The sequence below is a fragment of the Vipera berus genome, assembly GCF_964194415.1.
Source record: "Vipera berus genome assembly, chromosome: 6".
Taxonomy (NCBI): Eukaryota; Metazoa; Chordata; class Lepidosauria; order Squamata; family Viperidae; genus Vipera; species Vipera berus.
In genome coordinates this window covers 7824189-7843782 of record NC_138208.1, presented here as the reverse complement: position 1 = coordinate 7843782, position 19594 = coordinate 7824189, and the positions used below count along the sequence as shown (strand labels likewise).

The 19594-nt window shown below is 44.8% G+C and overlaps 1 protein-coding gene across 3 annotated transcripts in view; it reads left to right on the top strand.

The window, feature by feature from the left end:
- CACNA2D1 (calcium voltage-gated channel auxiliary subunit alpha2delta 1) overlaps positions 1 to 19594 on the top strand; it is a 358403-nt gene that overhangs the window by 49225 nt on the left and 289584 nt on the right. For all 3 annotated transcript variants that reach the window (XM_081330401.1, XM_081330402.1, XM_081330400.1), the window contains exon 3: positions 3763 to 3879. In XM_081330401.1, coding sequence (XP_081186527.1) covers positions 3763 to 3879 — 117 coding nt within the window. The remainder of the gene's footprint in view (positions 1 to 3762; positions 3880 to 19594) is intronic.

The window sequence follows — 19594 nt, the reverse complement described above, 5'->3', positions numbered from 1 at the left end:
AACTGTTATAAGTTGAGAATTATATATCACATATAAGACGTTTTATATATATATATTATAGGCAACAAGGGACACGGTGGCTCAGTGGGTTAGGACGCTGAGCTTGTCGATCAGAAGGTTGGCAGTTTGGCGGGTCGAATCCCGAGTGCCGCGTAGCAGAGTGAGCGCCTGTTACTCGTCCCAGCTTCTGCCAACCTAGCAGTTTGAAAGCACGTAAAAATGCAAGTAGAAAAATAGGGACCACTACGGTGGGAAGGTAACAGCCTTCCGTGCGCCTTTGGCGTCTAGTCACGCCGGCCACATGACCACGGAGACGTCCTCGGACAAGCGCTGGCTCTTCGGCTATGAAACGGAGATGAGCACCGGCCCCTAGAGTCGGAAAAGACTAGCACGTGTGTGCGGGGGAACCTTTACCTTTTTATTATAGGCAACATAAACAAATCATATATATAGACCATAGACAAAATATGTGACATATCTTTTTGATACAGTATTATACGAGTATTACAGTAAGTATACCCAGTACTAAGGCACATTATTTTTTTTTAAAAAAATCATGAAATGATAGGCTTTATTTGATTTTAAGATTTATTTATTGTTCTTTCCATAAATGAAAGACCAGGTATTTTGAACAACCCTAACATTCCCAACATTCCTAATATTCTCTGTAATTATATGTATACGATACAAAAACTCTCATTGTGGCGATCTGTTTGTCTGTTTGTCCCCTTGAGTTAGCTCAAATGATGCCTTATACTGCAACAGTTTTTGAATTGCGGTATCTTGGATTCACCAACTTTAAAGAATGCATAAAAGCTACAGGACCCACCGCTCTGTTGGAACTGAAATTTCCACAATTTTCAGACCACTTTTATTTACAAAGTTGTGGCCATCGACAGTGAGAACAATTAACCAGTGGAACGGCTTGCCCCCAGAAGTTGTGGGTGCTCCATCAATGAAGGCTTTTAAGAAGAGATTGGACAGCCATTTGTCCGAATGGTATAGGGTCTCCTGCTTGAGTAGGGGGTTGGACTAGAAGACCTCTAAGGTCCCTTCCAACTTATTACTGTTATTCTGTTATAGCATTTTATAAATAAATTTACTACTCATGCTGATTCCACCTTTATGGCTTAGGCCCGGGATACTTGCAGGACCATCTGCTACCAGGAACGAATTCCCATCGCCCAGTACGCTCACACAGAGAAGGCCTCCTCAAGGTACCGTCGGCTAGACAATGTCGGCTGGCGAACCCCAGGGGAAGGGCCTTCTCTGTGGGAGCGCCAGTCCTATGGAATCAGCTCCCCCCTGAGCTTCGGATGACCCAAGATCTCCGGTCCTTTCGCCGCGGCCTCAAAACACTCCTTTTCCACCTGGCTGACCTGGACTGACAGGCATTTTAATTATGCTTACAATTTTTAATTTATTTTTAATTTTTAATTTTAATTTATTGCACAGATGACTTTAATTTTAATCTTATCTTAATTTGTGTTATATGTTATTGTTGTTAGCCGCCCTGAGTCCTTCGGGAGATAGGGCAGGATATAATTCCCATTAATAAATAAATAAATAAATAAATTATCAAAGAACTGATGAACAGAACCATTTATATCCCCAAAATACAAAGCCATAATAAAAGAATTAAGATGCGCTGGCGTTGGGATATATTAATAGTTGCCAAATCAAGTCATTTTTTTTCTTTGTGAAATGTGTAATGCCAGAAGCATTGGAAGTTGTCCAATAAATTAGTGTTGGACCTTTCTCTGGGCTGCCTTGGCTGGCTTCTCTTAAGACAATGTGACACCCACTTAGCAGAAGCATAATGTCTGTAGAAAATCATGCCATCTGTTGACTTCATCAATACATTTTTCTTGCTTGTTCACTTCGCCTTAAGATATTGTTATAGATCTGGGTGACATCGGTAATAAAACTCTGATTCATTATAATTGATTTGGCTGTTTCCTTTTTCTTTAGACCTTGCCCATAGATTTCTCAAGGAGGCAATGCATTTTACTCTTAATTAATTTGTTGCTTCGATGTGTCCCAACCATGTTGTTCCTTCATGTTGTCTTAATGGCATTGCTCAACAAAGGATCACAAAGGATCTCTGTCAAAGAGATTCCTGTTCATGGTACGACAATAATGGTAAAGGTTTCCCTGTCCAGTTGTGTCTGAGTCTAGGGCACAGTGATCACCTCCAGGGAGCCAGTGTTGTCTGAAGACATTATCTCGGTTCATGTGGCCAGCATGACTATGTGCCAAAGGTGCATGGAATGCTGTTACCTTCCCACCGTATTGGTATCTATTTATCTACTCGCATTTGCATGCTTTCGAACTGCTTAGGTGGGCAGGAGCTCACCCATCACACTGTGCTCGGGTCTCGAATTTTCCAGCTGACAAGCTCAGCATCTTTAACCACTGAGCCATCGCGCCCCCTGATATAACAATACTATGGCTTAAATCCTTCATGTCGTCTCATACAACCTCAACATCGTTTCCACAGAGTCTGTTTGTAGACTAAGCCCCAAGCAAGAATTCTGCTTTAGAAAATGATGCACAAAGGGTACGATCCAGAGCTAAATCTAAGCCTATTTTTCTCCCAAACCTTTTCTAAAGGACCATTATTTTGGTTGCCATGAAGATGCAGAAATCCATCTCTGTACTTGGGTACATTCTGTGTTCTTTAAAATAGAAAGGGTTTGACCATGGCTAATTACAACATCAGATTTCTCAGCGGTAGGAATGCCACTTGGGAGTGCTGAAAGCTGTAATTTGGCAAGAGTTAGAGCCCCCTCTTTTTTTGAGATTTAAAATTCTGATTTTCAAGGCTTTAAATTTGCAGAAGGAGCCTATAGGGAAATAAGAACTAACTCTAGTCTGTGACCATAATAATAAAAAAAGGAATGTATTGTTTGTGGTAAGACCTTCTCCAGACTTTTGAGTGTTGAGTGCCCTCAACACAAGAGCAAAGATGACATAATAGATCCTGTTATGTCAGATGATAAGGTATGCTTATTGCTTCATTCTATGAATACAGGTCTTCCTCAACTTACAGCTATTTGTTTAGAGGCAATTCGAAGTTACAACAGCACCGAAAACAATGACTTACGACTTTTTCACACTAATGACCATTGCAGCACACCCATGATCACATAACCCCAGACTGAGGGGTTTTAATTATTTATTACCAATGGGGTTTTAGTTAAATTCAGGGACTTAATTTAATTTTAGTTTTAATCGATTTTAACTTTGTATGTATGTATTTTTAATTTTTCCCTGTAAACCGCCCTGAGTCCTACAGGAATAGGGCGGTATACAAGTTTAAATAATAAATAAATCAATAAAATAAATAATCAAAATTCAGAAGCTTGGCAACTGACGGTTGCAGTGTCCCGGACTCACGTGATCCCCTTTGGCGACCTTCTGACAAGCAGTCAATGGGGAAGGCAGATTCACTTAACAACCGTGTTATTAACTTAATAACTGCAGAGATTCACTTAACTGCTGTGTCAAGAAAGGTTGTATAATGGGGCAAAACTCACTTAACAGCTTAGCAGTTGTCAAGGCTGAGAAACTCTGCATTAATCTATCTTCTCTACAGAACCTTCTTCTTCTTCTTCTTCTTCTTCTTCTTCTTCTTCTTCTTCTTCTTCTTCTTATTATTATTATTATTATTATTATTATTATTATTATTATTATTATTATTATTATTATTATTATTATTATTATTATTATTCAGGACTCCTGTTTTGTTTCCTTCTTCAGATCTATCAGCGTAACAAAAACTTATACACAGTGGAAGCCAACAATGCCCGGCAGTTAGTGGAAAGTGCTGCTCAAGACATTGAGAAACTCCTGAGTAACAGATCAACAGCTTTGGTGGTAAGTAAAGGCAGATGTTTTCTTGTCTTGATTCTGAAATGGATGCCGAATTGCACTTTGTTCTTCGACTTTCATCTTCACAGTCAGGTTAAATATTTTATATATTTATATTTATTAAAGCTGTGCCAATTCTTCAAACGTGCGGAGGTAAAACACATGAAGAGTAGGTACAAAGCATTTATGAAAGTTCAAAGCAGCCGCATCTTTTGGTTTGTGCAGCTGCTCCAGAAGTCTAGCCAAACTGGGGGCGTGCACAGCCACATTGCAGAGAGTCCTCAATTTATAACTGTTCACTTAGTGACCATTCAAAGTTAACAACGGCACTGAAGAAAGTGGCTGATTTTTCACACTTGTGACCATTGCAGCATCCTCATGGTCACACGAACAAAATTCAGATGCTTAGCAACTGACTCATATTTGTGACAGTTACAGTGTTCCAGGGGGTCATGTGATCCCCTTTTGTGACCTTCTGACAAGCAAAGTCAATGGGGAAGGCAGATTCACTTAACAACTGGATTGCTAACTTAACAACTGTAGTGATTCCCTTAACAACTGTGGCAAGAAAGGTCGTAAAATGGGGAAAAATAAATTTCTCACTTAACAACATGAATTTTTGTCTCAATTGTGGTTGTGAGTCGAGGGCTACCTGAACTCTTCCCTTCCTATGTCACCCCCAGAAAAGGGGTTTCGGTTACAGAGACAGCCAAGAGCAACTTCTGAAACAGCTGGACAAGGCTAGTGAAAGATACGGCTGCTTTAATGATCCCCCAAAAGGTGCTTTGTAAGGGCTCATTGAAAATCTGTTGGATGAAAAATATAGGAGCAGTGGCTATGTGATGGACAGCTGGCAACATGGTCTGTTTTCACACACATCATAAAATTGTGTGAGTACATTTGTGAGCTAGGAGAAGCATGGATTATGGATACAAATCTCTCCCCACAACAATGGGTGGGTGATAGGTGGACAGAAATAAGTTGGAAACTTATTAGCCAATAGAATAATTTACAGTTGCTCAGCTGGGACGTACGTTTTTAAGAAAAAGATGGATTGGAGACCGTCTTACCTATTCCAGGACTCATCTTTCAAAGCATTTGCAAGGTCCAAATATCAGTATTTGTATTAAGTTTGCCTGAGAATTCATGAAAATCCTTTGATGTCTGCAATACAGAATGAGGTTGTATATTTCTGTGATGCAAAATCAGCTCATTTGTCTGCATAAAAGGGCAGATGCTTGGATTTTTGATTGACATGATTCCACCCACCCAGCTGCCAGATAGCTCATGGGATATTTGTATTGTCAAAGCACATGAATTTTCTGGATGCCCATCCTAATTAAATACCTCAAAACCCAATAAGACAATGCAAAATATGATAGCAAACAGAAGATGAACGCATTTATGTCTTTCATAAATACATTCCATTGCTCTTGGGAAATTTCGTGGGATCGTAGAGGCTGGCAATGTAAAATGCATTACAAGTAATATTGTCTTGAACGACATTTTTTACCACTGATAGTTCTCAATTTTTTTTTTCACGGTAGGTACCTCTGTTATCAGAACTGTAGTTTAATTCTTAATTGTACTTGTTTCCTCTGTCCCTAGTCAATAATAGAGCTAATGAGCTGGCTTGCAAAGTATTGCTGCCTTTGTTTCTTATTATGTGGGAAAACAGAAAAATGGAAACAAATGTTTAGGGTGTTTCCAAGAAATTTCTTGCAGTTACTGTTTTGGGTGTCATAAGGAAAGGTGTACAGTGATCTACTTGTGGGATTGATCATAGCAGATAAACAACTGGGGAGGAAAGCTATTATTAATTCAAATCATCTGTATCATCATCTTTATCGTGGTAACAGGATACCTTAATTACTGGTTTAGTTGCACCGTTGCAACCTCCTTTAGCTTTTTTTTTTAGAAGAGAATGTATGTAGCTCAGGGTTGAATTGTGAGGTCCTTGAGCTTGGTTGTTTTCTTGCAGACATTTCATTAACCTAACTAGGTAGCATCATCAGTGCTAGAAGAGAGTGTGGTATTTACTAGATATTATCTAGTGGCTCAGTGGGTTAGGACGCTGAGCTTGTCGATCAGAAGGTCGGCAGTTTGGCAGGTTGAATCCCGAGTGCCGCGTAACAGAGTGAGCGCCTGTTACTTGTCCCAGCTTCTGCCAACCTAGCAGTTCGAAAGCACGTAAAAATGCAAGTAGAAAAATAGGGACCACTACGTTGGGAAGGTAACAGCGTTCCGTGTGCCTTTGGCGTCTAGTCATGCCGGCCACATGACCATGGAGACGTCTTCTGACAAGCGCTGGCTCTTCGGCTTTGAAACGGAGATGAGCACCGGCCCCTAGAGTCAGAAACGACTAGCACGCATGTGCGGGGGAACCTTTACCTTTACCTTTTATCTAGTTAGGCAATGAAAGTCTGCAAGAAAACAACCAAACTCAAGAGTTCCAAGGGTGCCACAGTCATGCATTCAGGATCCTGTAAACTGAATCTCCTCCTCCTCATCATCATCTCTGGGGAGTAGAGAGCCAAGAATAGGAAAACAGAGATGGTGGGAAGTTTAAATGGAAGAAGAAGTGAGGAGGAAGTGAGGAGCAAGGAACGTGTGTACGGAGAGAGCCTTTTTGCAGATCCTTTCCCAGCCTGTAAAACCCCTCTCCCCAAAAGCCACGTAATGGTTTGAATCTGGTTACCTTTTTCCTCAGAAAGAATTACACGCAATCTAATTATGTGCTTCCCGGCTCTGAAGTTCTATCTTTCTCTTTTTTTTTTACACACATAGCATATTTATTTCTTTTCCTCTTTCTCTCAAGCTCCTTGCAAATTTGTGCTCTTCACACAAATGTGTGCCCATCCTCGGATGTTCTCTTTTCTCGGGGGCGTCAGGAGAGCTGAAAGATTCTCAGTAAAAAAAATATACTCAGTGGCATTGCAGCATCTTAGAAAGAAACTGCCTCAAGGCCTCTCATTGTAGTGGAAACATCTCTGTGTGCTCTTTAAGCTTTCTGGAAAATACCAATATGTGGGGGTTGAGATTAATGAATCTGAAATGGTTTTTCAAATCTTGACTTGAGAGTCCTGAGGTTGTTAAGTAGTAGCAATAAAAAAAATGAAATCGGACCAAAGGATACTCTGGGAGTCTACCAAACGTACAATGCAAGACTGTTGTTGGTTTTATTTAATAAAATTTATTCCTGTTCTGCTCCTCTGGCTTTGTATTGAGCTTAAGAACACCACACCTTTTGTCCAAACTCAAAAAGGTAGTTTGTCTGCCCTACCCCTTTCCCCTTCCTTCCCTTCTTTCCTTGAATTTTGAATCTGAATCCAGTCCATCATCTTCCCTGTAATTAATTGAAAAAATGGTAGTATCCCCCCTCTCCTTCCACTCTCAAATTCCCCATTCACATGTTTGTAACTTCACTGGTTGACCTCTCTCCCTCTCTCCCTCCCTCCTTCCCTCTCTCTCTTTGTGTTCCTGTGAGTGTGTGTGTGTGTGAGTGTGTGTGTGAGAGATAGAGAGAGAGAGAGAGAGAGAGAGAGAGAGAGAGAGAGAGAGAGAAAGACACAGAGAGAAAGAAAGAAAGGGAGAGACAGAGGGAGAGACAGAGAAAGAGCGACAGACAGACAGACAGAAGAGAGAGAGACAGGGAGAGACAGAGAAAGAGTGACAGAGACAGAGAGAGAGAGAGAGAGGGAGAGAGAGAGAGAAAGACACAGAGAGAAAGACAGAGAGAAAGAAAGGGAGAGACAGAGGGAGAGACAGAGAAAGGGAGAGAGACAGACAGAAGAGAGAGAGAGAGAGACAGGGAAAGACAGAGAAAGAGTGACAGAGTGAGAGAGAGAGAGAGAGAGAGAGAGAGAGAGAGAGAGAGAAAGACACAGAGAGAAAGAAAGAAAGAAAGGGAGAGACAGAGGGAGAGACAGAGAAAGAGAGACAGACAGACAGAAGAGAGAGAGAGAGAGAGAGACAGAAAGAGTGACAGAGGAGAGAGAGAGAGAGAGAGAGAGAGAGAGAGAGAGAGAGAGAGAGAGAAAGACACATAGGGAAAGAGAGAAAGAAAGGGAGAGACAGAGAAAGAGGGAGAGACAGACAGACAGAAGAGAGAGACAGAGGGAGAGACAGAGAAAGAGTGACAGAGACAAAAACAGAGAGAGAGAGAGAGAGAGAGAGAGAGAGAGAGAGAGAGAGAGAGAGAGAGAGAGAGAGAGAGAGACATAGGGAAAGAGAGAAAGAAAGGGAGAGACAGAGAAAGAGGGAGAGACAGACAGACAGAAGAGAGAGACAGAGGGAGAGACAGAGAAAGAGTGACAGAGACAAAAACAGACAGACAGAGAGAGAGAGAGAGAGAGAGAGAGAGAGAGAGAGAGAGAGAGAGAGAGAGAGAGAGAGAGAGAGAGAGAGAGAGAGGAGAGACCTTTTTTGTTCTCTCTGACTTTGTAGCCTGTTTTGTGCAGCCGTAGACAGAAGTAGCACCTTTCCCTTCGGTTGTTGTGGAACAGCTGGAGGCATGAATGCATTCGTGACAAGAAGAGGTTGTCTACGTCTCCTGCACATCTTAACATTCAGGTCACAGAAGAGTGTCTGGGATGTGCGGAGGAAAACATTATGAGTCACCAAGAGTCATCATCCTGAACCAAAAAAAGTCAGCCTTATCCTTAAACTTGCTTTGCTGCTGTCCATGGTGCTGAAGATAAAAAAAAACCAGTCTTACGGTTCTACCCATATGGTATGGTCAGGTTTGAAAATTAAGATTCTAAACTCACTTTCGATAAAGCTTTCGAACCCTCATCGTTGGCCCCTGTGTTTCACACCCTTGTAAGTTGCAACAGGGGCCTGTTTTGTCACCCTCACACAAGCGCACGTTATCTCTTTCTTTTCTGTGCTCCAATCTCTTAAAACATGTTTTGGGTTTCCAGTATCTGAACTGCAAGCTGATTTTGACAATTAGGAAGCTGCTTAGCTTCTCATGCATTACCCACCCCAGGGTATTTTGTTAAGCTTGCCATACTCCCTTGTAATCTTCTGAAACCTGAACAGCGTCTTTAAACTAACAACATTTCAAGCTGATTTTCGTGCTCTGGAGTAACTTCCCACTTGCCTGCGTGTTTTTTTTCCTCTTCTAAGTAGCCAGTTGGTGCAATAGCGTGTTTTTCTTTCTTTTTTTTTATCTGCAACCCAGACATGTTTGCCTCTGTGGCTTCACCCTTGTCTGTTAAAGAGGGGAAGACACTGTACATTCTTCTCAGCATCCCTAATTGCTTACATGGGGTTTATGGTGGAGTGCCGATTTGTCTTGAAGGGCTAATTAAGAGTTGAATCCTAGAGGAGAATATGATGCAAGAAAGCAGCATGGGCCTTTGCCCTGAGGAGTATGCCAGCCTCTGACGATCAGGAGCGCCTGCCCTTGCCTAGCTGAGGGAATTTGCAAAATAAATCAGCCTCCCTAAACAGAGCCTGCAAATAAAGTCTGGACAAGTTTTATTTTTTTAAAAAAAAAATATATAAATAAATTTGATGAAGTGCCTTCTGTTCTCATATTGCAAAAAAAGAAGACTTTTGTCAGGAATATTAATGTTTTTACAACTGATTCTGTTCTGTAGTTCATGGGGTGAAGTTAAGTTACCGTTGTACGTTTGTGATTCTCAGTCATCCAAGTCAGTTCAGGCCAGTCACCAGGAGACAGTGAGTTCTAGTCCCACCTTAGCCATGAAGGCCAGCTGGGTGACTGGGCCAATCACCAAGAGACAGTGAGTTCTAGTCCCACCTTAGCCATGAAGGCCAGCTGGGTGACTGGGCCAATCACCAAGAGACAGTGAGTTCTAGTTCCACCTTAACCATGAAGGCCAGCTGATTGACTTTGGGCCAATCACCAGGAGCCAGTGAATTCTAGTTCTACCTTAACCGTGAAGGCCAGCTGAGTGACTTTGGGCCAATCACCAGGAGCCAGTGAGTTCTAGTCCCACCTTAGCCATGAAGGCCAGCTGATTGACTTTGGGCCAATCACCAGGAGACAGTGAGTTCTAGTTTCATCTTAACCATGAAGGTCAGCTGGGTGACTGGGCCAATCACCAGGAGACAGTGAGTTCTAGTTCCACCTTAACGATGAAAGCCAGCTAGGTAACTGGGCCAATCACCAGGAGATGGTGAGTTCTAGTCCCACCTTAGCCATGAAGGCCAGCTGATTGACTTTGGGCCAGTCACCAGGAGACAGTGAGTTCTAGTTCCATCTTAACCATGAAAGCCAGCTGGGTGACTTTGGACAAATCACCAGGAGACAATGAATTCTAGTTTCACCTTAGCCATGAAAAGCAAGCTTGGGTCAGTCACTCTCTCTCAGCCTAACCCACCTCACAGGCTTGTTCTTATGGGGAAGAGAAGGGGGATAAGGAGCATTAGCTTGCACCTTTACTGACTCTGTTATATTATTTTCCAAGTGCAGCAATCAACAAGGTGTGCCTAAGACTGCTTATATTGGTATATGAATATCATAAGGTTGGCAGCTTTATTCTCATACCATGGCTTGGGTCCGGGATATCTGAGGGAACACCTGCTGCCGGCATCAAGTTCCCTTCGTCCAGTGCGCTCCCACAGGGAGGGTCTTCTCAGGGTGCCACCGGTAAGAGATTGCCGGCGGGTAACACCCAGGGATAGGGCCTTCTCAGTGGGGGCGCCCGCCCTTTGGAACCAGCTGCCAGTGGAGCTGAGGACTGCCCCCGACCTCCGTTCATTCCGCCGGGGCCTGAAGACCTGGCTCTTCGAGCTCTCTGGCCCAGGCTGAGGATTAATCTTGTTTTAACTGGGGTTTTATTTATACAGGGATAAATTTAATCTTTTTTAAACTTGGTTTTTAACTTTTGTATTTTTGGTTTTTAATTACCCTGTAAACCGCCCTGAGTCCTCCGGGAAAGGGCGGTATAGAAATGTAATAAAATAAATAAAAAATAAAATAAATACCTGTGTGGCAGTGCTTAGTATGGGTTTTGTCATCGTCTTAAGTAAAGCAACCTTAAGCTAACATTATCATGAAAGAATCCATGATAATTCCTATATATTTTTCCTGGTTAGTGGTAGATTGCTGCTTACTTGTGAACTTACCTAATTTTTAAAAAAAAATTGTGGCGAAAGATTAATGTGCTGAAAGTTTTTGTCTTTTTAAAAATAGGTTTTTAATCTTGGTGACCTGTCAAAGTGGCAAATTCTTTTTGGATTCTAAGGTGATAATTCGGGGTATAAAACGAGTATTACAACTGAACACGCAAAGATTTAGAAAGCTCTTGACCTCAGGGATTGTAGCTTAGTGGAAAGAGGAGGTTTACTCAAGAAACAAGGTAGGAACAACGTAGAATACCAGTTAAATAAAATTCTTAGCGGTCTTGTTCTAAGCGAGAACCCATTTAATAGCAACATTAATTTCTCTGTCGAAATTACCTCCCCCCCCACCTTTCCTCTTGCTGCTAGATTGTTCTGTTCAGGAGGTCTTTGAAGGTTAATTGACAAATAGTAGGTTTTCTCTAAAATTCATTGCTGTTAATTGCCTGGTTTTTATCTGAATTCAGCACCCTAAACAGGATCATCAGGAATACTGGCACAGTGTTTTAGACTTTGAGGGATGCCTGTGAAGATTCTCAATAATTTTGGTTGCGGTGCTTTCCCCCCCCCCCCCAAAAGGCAACTGGATAATTTTTTTCCTCCTTTGAAAACATTTCGCATCCAAGAAGCTTCTTCTGTTCTTGGAGGGTGTAAATATACTGCAGAACATAAGGATAAACTGTGAGGTCCTTGGTGCTCTCTGAACTTGATGATATTGATGATGTTATCTAGTTGGGTAATGAAATGTCTGCAAGAACTGAGCTACAAATATTGTCTTCTATTAGTACATTGACAAATCCATTCTGCAGTGTCATCCAGACATCTACATGGACTTGCCTGTGTACAGATAGTCCCCGGATAACAAGAGTTCATTTAGTGACCATTCAAAGTTACAACGGCACTGGTAAAAACGACTTATGACCGCTTTTCACACTTAACAACCGTTATAGCGCCTCAGCGATCACGTGATCAAAATTTGGATGCTTGGCATCTGGCTCAAACCTATGATGGTTGCAGTGTCCCAAGATCCCCTGATCCCCTTTTGTGACCATCTGGCAAGCAAAGTCAATGGGGGAAGCCAGATTCACTTAACAACCGGGTTACCAACGTATCCGCTGTGGTGATTCACTTAACAACTGTGGCAAGAAAGGTCGTAAAATGGGGTGAAAGTCACTGAACAAATGTCTCGCTTAACGACAGAAATTTGGGACTCCGTTGTGGTTGTAAGTCGAGGACTGCCTGTATTTCCCCAGAGGTGAGTTTGATTTCAATACATTTTGTTCTCCTCTAGCAAACGGCGCGTTTCAGATTAGCTTTAGGTTTAATATTGGGTTATTTATGCTGCAGTATTTAAATCGTATAGTCAGCTGCAGAACATGGCCAGATATAGACAAGATATAGGCACATTGAAAAGAAAGAAAAAAATCTGGCAGATCTAGTAAAAATACATTTTCAGCTCATCATACTGAGAAAAACCTTGCAGTGTGGGGAAGCTGTTAATTGTTGGAGGTGAACCAGCTTCTTCATTTATAATCACAGTGACCAGTGGTTAGGATTCTGAAGAGAACTGATTTGGGAAAAAACAACAACACACACACTGCAATAGACAGGGAATGGTTTTGACACTAGGCCAAATATTCTGTCTGGACATTTGGTGATCTTTTGAACTAGGCTTGATGAGAATCTGGTGTCCCTGGGCAACGTCAAGTTATTGCTGGTTTGCCAAATGTAATGAACTGATGGGGGAATCTTTTGTGCTTCCCTGGGACTATGGATGATAATGGTGACATCTGTTTCATGCATATGCATATGTGCTAACCAGTGGATTTCCTGATGTCATATTTTTTCCCATGCTTTCCTAAAGCAGAGGGTGGAGACGCCGTTTTATTCTCTGTATTTCTACATTACGCAGCAAGTAGCTAATATTTAAAGTAAACATTCACTTGCATGAAATAACGATGGGAGTCATGAAGGCCGATACCGAATTGGACTCTCTCCTACATTACATAATTCTTCAAATACAGTGGTACCTCAGCTGCTTTGGAACTCATCAAATTTGGTAATCAATGCATTTTGTCCCGGTACTCGTAGTTTGTTTGGTACACAACACACAAGTCAGAACTTGTTCAGTGTCAGCTGTCTTGTGACTCACTATATTATTCCTTATGGGAAAAAAATGTGCTTGGTACTCATTGTTTTTGGTACTCATCGTGCTTTCCAGAATCAATTAATGATGAGTACTGAGGTACCACTGTAGATACTTTGTAAGTATCTTTAAAGTACCTGTAGATAGTTTTGAAGAAGAAACTGGACAGCCACTTATCCCTTCCAGCTCTATTCTATTCTATGCTGAGACAAGAGCAGGCAGATTGAGAATGGCTTGCAGCAATGGCCTACTTGCACGAGAGGTGTAAGCATTGGAAAAGGAGCTGATAACAGATAATTGATAACTTTTGATAAATATAAGGGAATCCAGAATCAGAAACTCATTAAAAGACGCAATCTCAAAAGTGCAGTGTACAAAGGGATCACATAGGGTATCCTGAATGGCCACTATGGGCAATGAGGGATTATTGATGTCAGGAACAAGTCAGCCAATCAGCAAATGTTCCTATTAGGGAATCCTGTGTCAGGCGCAAGAAATCAGGTGGTTCAAATAACTATAGGTTTCTTGCATGCTCAACACTCTCTACAAGAATCTGAACTACTAACGGTCAGAGCAAATTGGCGGGAGAAAAGAGTCAAAGGAATTCAAGGTGGGCTAGACTTAGATCTCTTGTGACTGTGAAGGGATTCAAGACTAATGGTGAGTTTGACCCTATCCTGTGGGCTCAGCCTGGTCATCTCCTACATCCTGGGAGTTGAGGTCCACCCATCCTAGTTGCCAAGGTTGAGAAATATTGATGTATGTCATGGAAATTATCATTTGTATTGTTCAATGCAATACAATGCAATACAATACAATACAATACAATACAATACAATACAATACAATACAATGCAATACAATACAATACAATACAATACAATACAATACAATACAATACAATACAATACAATACAATACAATACAATACAATACATATTATATTACATTACATTTTAGATTATATTATATATTTATATTATGTTATAATATAATACAATATTGCATTGCATTACAGTATATTATATAATATTGCATTACAGTATATTATATTATGTTATGTTATATTTATTATATATCATATATCATCATATCATATTACATCATGTCATATTGTTATATTATGTTATGTTATATTATGTTGTTATACTATGCTATGCTATGCTATGCTATGCTATGCTATGCTATTCTATGCTATGCTATACTGTACTACACTACACTACACTACACTACACTACACTACACTACACTACACTACACTACACTATACTATACTATACTATACTATACTATACTATACTATTTATATTTATTCTGTTATAATATAATATTATAATGTAGATGCATAACATATCAAATTGGGTGCAAATAAATCTAGAAGTTTATAAATCTTGGACCTGACTTGCAAGGGGAGAAAGTTATTCTTGTTGCAATATATTTGTCAATGCTCAACTGGTGTGTGTGTGTGTGTGTGTCTGTGTGAATAATATGTGTTTCTCTTTTTTGTCTTCTTAATTCACGTGATTTTATTTTTTTATTTAGTTTTGTTCTGTTCTTATAAAAAACCTCCTTTTTTTCTCCACCGAGTTCGTATTTTTAATTTTCTGTATGAAAAATAAAAAATTTGAAAAGGAACGTGTTGAGAGAGGGGTCGATGGCCCAAGCATCTCTGTCTGAAGGAAAAGGTTACTTTCCTAATGTCTCCCGGCCGCTTTCGTTTTGCTAATGGACCTGTTTTTTCTTTTCCCCTTTAAGCCTCTTTTTATGAAAATAATTCTAAGTGGTTTGGACGAATAAAGGAGCAAATGGGAGCCTAATGGGAGCCAAGTCCCCAAGGTCAGTGCTAATATCTTCAGATCGATAACAACCAGGTCAGGCAAAACTGCAGAAGGAGAGCTAACTGGAATTCTATGTACTCTTTTTTTTTTTAGGGTTTTCACTTTTACAGATATTGAAGATGTGCGAAGGCATAAAAAAAAGCCTGCCAATTAGTGCTCTTCTTTTGGGTTTTGAAGCAATGTAGTTAAGATACAGCCAGTAGTTGTATCTCCTTTCAGATAGAGAAGGGTGCGCCTGTTTTTCCCCCCCTAATTTTTCCCCTTTTTTACCTTTAATTATTTAATATCTGCATCTTTTGCAACAAAGCAATAAGGTAAAGGTAAAGGTTCCCCCGCACATGCGTGCTAGTCGTTTCCAACTCTAGGGGTCGGTGCTCATCTCCGTTTCAAAGCCGAAGAGCCAGCGCTTGTCCGAGGATGTCTCCGTGGTCATGTGGCCGGTGTTCTGAACCAGCCCTCTTCTCGCAACCCCTAATTAAAAGAAGAGTCTGGAAAGCGTCCAAGGCTAAAAGGCTTCTGCCAAGATTTAATTACGCAGTTAACAAAAACACAAGAGCTTGTCTTCTCAAGCGGAAAAGTTGCTTTCAGCAACCAGCCCCTCCCCAAACACTTCTTTTATAGAGAGCTCAGGGCGTGGTCTCCCTGTGCCTCCTCCCGAGGAGTCCCATAGTCTTTCTTTGTTTGTCCCTGCTCGTCTGCCTCCTGCGTCGGGCGTCCTTGAACAGGGCCAGCTGTGGGTCATCATCCTCCGCACTCTCGGGCTCACACAGCTGAGAAGAGGTCCCCGGCTGAGGACTCTGCAAAGCCTCCAAATCATCATCAGCCGGTTCGTTTCCCTCCTCCCCCACATCTGAGTCCTCCGATACATCGGAGCCGGCTGTCGGACCCACAGGCTGGCCCTGAGTCACAACACTATCCCGCACCGCAGGGCCCTTCCCCCGGGTCTGCCGATCCGGATGCGGTCGGGATGGGAACTGTTCGTGAAAAGCAGTCACCAACGCAGGGGCATGAACGGCGGTCGCGTCTTCCCATGTGAAGTCCTCCGGCCCGTACCCTTTCCACTCGATCAGGTACTGGAAGCGACCTTTCAGCCAGCGGGAATCCCTGATGCTGGCGACCTCGTACTCGGGGGTGCTGCCTCCATCACGAGTTCCTGATGGTGGAGGTTCCGCCTGGCGAAGTGGACAGGCCGGTCGTTCGGGGACCAGCAAGGACCGATGGAAGACGGGGTGCACGCGCAGGGAACGTGGCAGAGTTAAACGATAGGCGACCGGGTTGATGACGGCCTCGACTGGGAACGGTCCAAGGTAACGGTGGTCCAGCTTCCTCGCCGGCCGAGTGGATGGCAGGTTCCTGGTGGACAGCCAGACCCGATCCCCCACCGATAGTGGAGGCGTATCCCTTCTCGACCGATCGGCGAACCTCTTGTAGTCGGCCTTGGCCTTCTCCAGCTGCCGTCGCACCAACCGATGGATTGCCTGTAACTCCGCCATGAATTCGTTCGCTGCCGGCTCCGGTGAGTCCACGGGAGAAAGGGGGAAAAACCGGGGGTGATAACCCACGTTGGCCAAGAACGGTGTCATCTGCGTGGAGGTGTGCTGCGAGTTGTTAAAGGCAAACTCGGCTATGGCCAAGTAGTCCACCCAATTGTCCTGCTGCAGGTTAACGTAGCAGCGCAGATACTGCTCTAAAATGCCGATGACCTTCTCGGTACCCCCGTCGGTCTGAGGATGATGCGCGGACGAGAGGCAAACCTTAATGTCCAACGCCCGCATCAACTCCTGCCAGAAGCGGGCTGTAAACTGGGCCCCCCTATCGGAGACGACTCTATCGGGAAGGCCGTGCAGCCGGAACACCTGTTGGATGAACATGCGACTAGTGGCGCGAGCTGACGGTAAGCCGCGACAGGGGATGAAGTGCGCCATCTTGGTCAACATGTCCACCACCACAAACACTGTCGTGAAGCCGGAGGATGGGGGTAGATCCGTCAGAAAGTCCATGGACACAGCCCCCCAGGGTCTCTTGGGCGTTGGCAAAGGCTGCAATAAACCAGGCGGGGCCCCTGTCGCTGACTTGGCCTGCCTGCATGGGACGCAGGAGGTGACATAAGACTGGACATCGTGTCGGACTCGGGGCCACCAGAAGGTACGGGAGACCAGGTTCAGAGTCTTGAACAGGCCAAAATGCCCCGCAGCCGGGTTATCATGACATTGGCTGAGGACGAGTCCCCTGAGTGGCCCTCCTGGAACATAGAGCCGGTCACGATAATACAGGAGTCCATCCGTGACCGACCAAGGCGAATCTGGTCCCACCTCTTCCTTCCGCTGAGCCACCCACGCCTCCTGCTGCTGCGCCTCCCGGATCCGAGCCCGTATATCCACCGGCTCCCGTACCGCAGCAAAAGACTCGACGGGGATCACTGTCCTGGGCGGAAGCTTGTCTTCCACTCGGGTGTACTCGGGCTTCCTGGACAGAGCATCCGCTCTCTGGTTGTGCCCGCTTGGTATGTACCGCACCCGGAAGTCAAACCTCGCAAAGAAGAGGGACCACCGGATCTGGCGTTGGTTCAAATTCCGAGCGGTCTGCAGGCTTTCCAGATTCTTGTGGTCCGTCCGGACCTCGATTTGATGCCGCGCCCCCTCCAGATGATGCCTCCAAGCCTCGAACGCCGCCTTGATGGCCAGCAGCTCCTTCTCCCAGATGGTATAGTTGCGCTCCGAGGGATTCAATTTCCGAGAGTGATACGCGCAAGGGAAAAGGGTACCGTTGGGCGTCGCTGCCTGGAGTAACACGGCCCCAATGGCAATGTCGGAGGCGTCCGCCTCCACGACAAACGGCCGTTGCGGGTCAGGATGCTTCAAGATGGGCTCCTTCATGAAGGCGTCCTTCAAAGCTTGGAACGCCTGTTGTTCGGGGGCGTTCCACTGGAACCGAGTCTTCTTCTGCAGGAGCCGGGTGAGGGGGGCTGTCAAGGCAGCAAAGCCAGGGATGAATGTCCGATAGTAGTTGGCAAATCCAAGAAGTCGCTGAACATCCTTCACGCGACGCGGGGGTTGCCAACTCTGCAACGACTCAACTTTACTTGGATCCATGGCGATGCCCTCAGGAGAAATGCGGTGGCCCAAGAAATCAATGGTCACCTGGTAGAACTGGCACTTCTCCAACTTGGCAAACAGCCGATGTTTCCGGAGGCGCTGCAGGACCTGACGGAGATGCTGATGATGCGCTTCACGCGACGGGGAGTAAATCAGGATGTCGTCCAGGTAAATCACAACAAACTGGTCCAACAGATCCCGAAAGATGTCGTTCATAAAATGCTGAAACACAGCGGGGGTGTTGGTCAGGCCAAACGGCATCACCGTGTACTCGAAATGTCCATAGCGAGTACCAAACGCCGTCTTCCACTCATCACCCGGCCGAACCCTGACGAGGTTGTAAGCTCCACGCAGGTCCAGTTTCGTGAAGATCTTAGCCTCCCGGAGTCGGTCCAAGAGCTCGGGGATGAGGGGCAGCGGGTAGCGGTTACGCACCGTGATGGCATTGAGTTTCCGGTAGTCACAGCAAAGTCGTAACTCGCCCGACTTCTTTTTGACGAAGAGCACGGGCGCAGACACTGGCGAGGACGAGGGCCGGATGAAACCACGAGCCAAGTTCTTTGTCAGGAAGTCCCGCAATGCAGCCAACTCGGGCTCCGACATGGAGTACAAACGCCCCACTGGGAGAGGCGCATCAGGGACTAGGTCAATGGAGCAGTCGTAGGGCCTGTGCGGGGGTAATTGGTCCGCCTCTGACTCGCTGAACACGTCAGCAAAGTCGGACAGTACGGGAGGCAAGGAAACCCCTGAGGAACCCTCCACCTGGCCGGCACAGATATGGCGGGTGTGGTCCACGCACTGCAAACTTGGGAAGGTGACCAAGTTCTGAGACCAATAGATCTGTGGATCATGCGCCCGGAGCCACGCCAGTCCCAAGACCACGGGGAAGTGCAGATCCGAAGTGACGTAAAACTGAATGGCCTCCACATGGGTACTGATGGCCATACACACGGGTTGCGTGGCGGCCGTGATAGGCCCGGACAGGAGCACTCGACCATCGATGGTCTCCACAAGCATGGGCGGATCCACCGGACACTGGGGAACAGCCCATTTGGCCACAAAGGCCGAATCCATAAAGTTAGTGGTAGCCCCAGAGTCAATTAAGGCATGGACCGGAATCCCCTCTGGCTTGCCAGGAAGGATCAGTCGTGCCTCCAAAATCAAATGCCGTGGAGGTTCACAGGCACCGTCGGAACGGCGTCGCTCGGCGTGATCGTTGTGGGTCGCCCGATCTTTCACACCGTCTAGATCGGGCTCGGGCCGTTTCCCGATAGCAAAGCAGGGGACTTTCTCGGGGCAGGCTTGGTCACTGACGCCCGCTGACGCTTCTTCGGGCAAGAAGCAGCCAAATGTCCAGGGTCCCCACAGTAAAAACACAACCCCTCCGATCGTCGTCTGTCCATTTCCGTCACCGATAGACGGGACCTGGCGGCACCCAGCTCCATTGGCTCCTCCCTCTGGACTGGGGGCTCACGCACAACAGGGGCGGCAGGGGTCTGTGGGGTGGCACGGCGACTCTTACGCTGCTGCAGCCGGGCATCGATCCG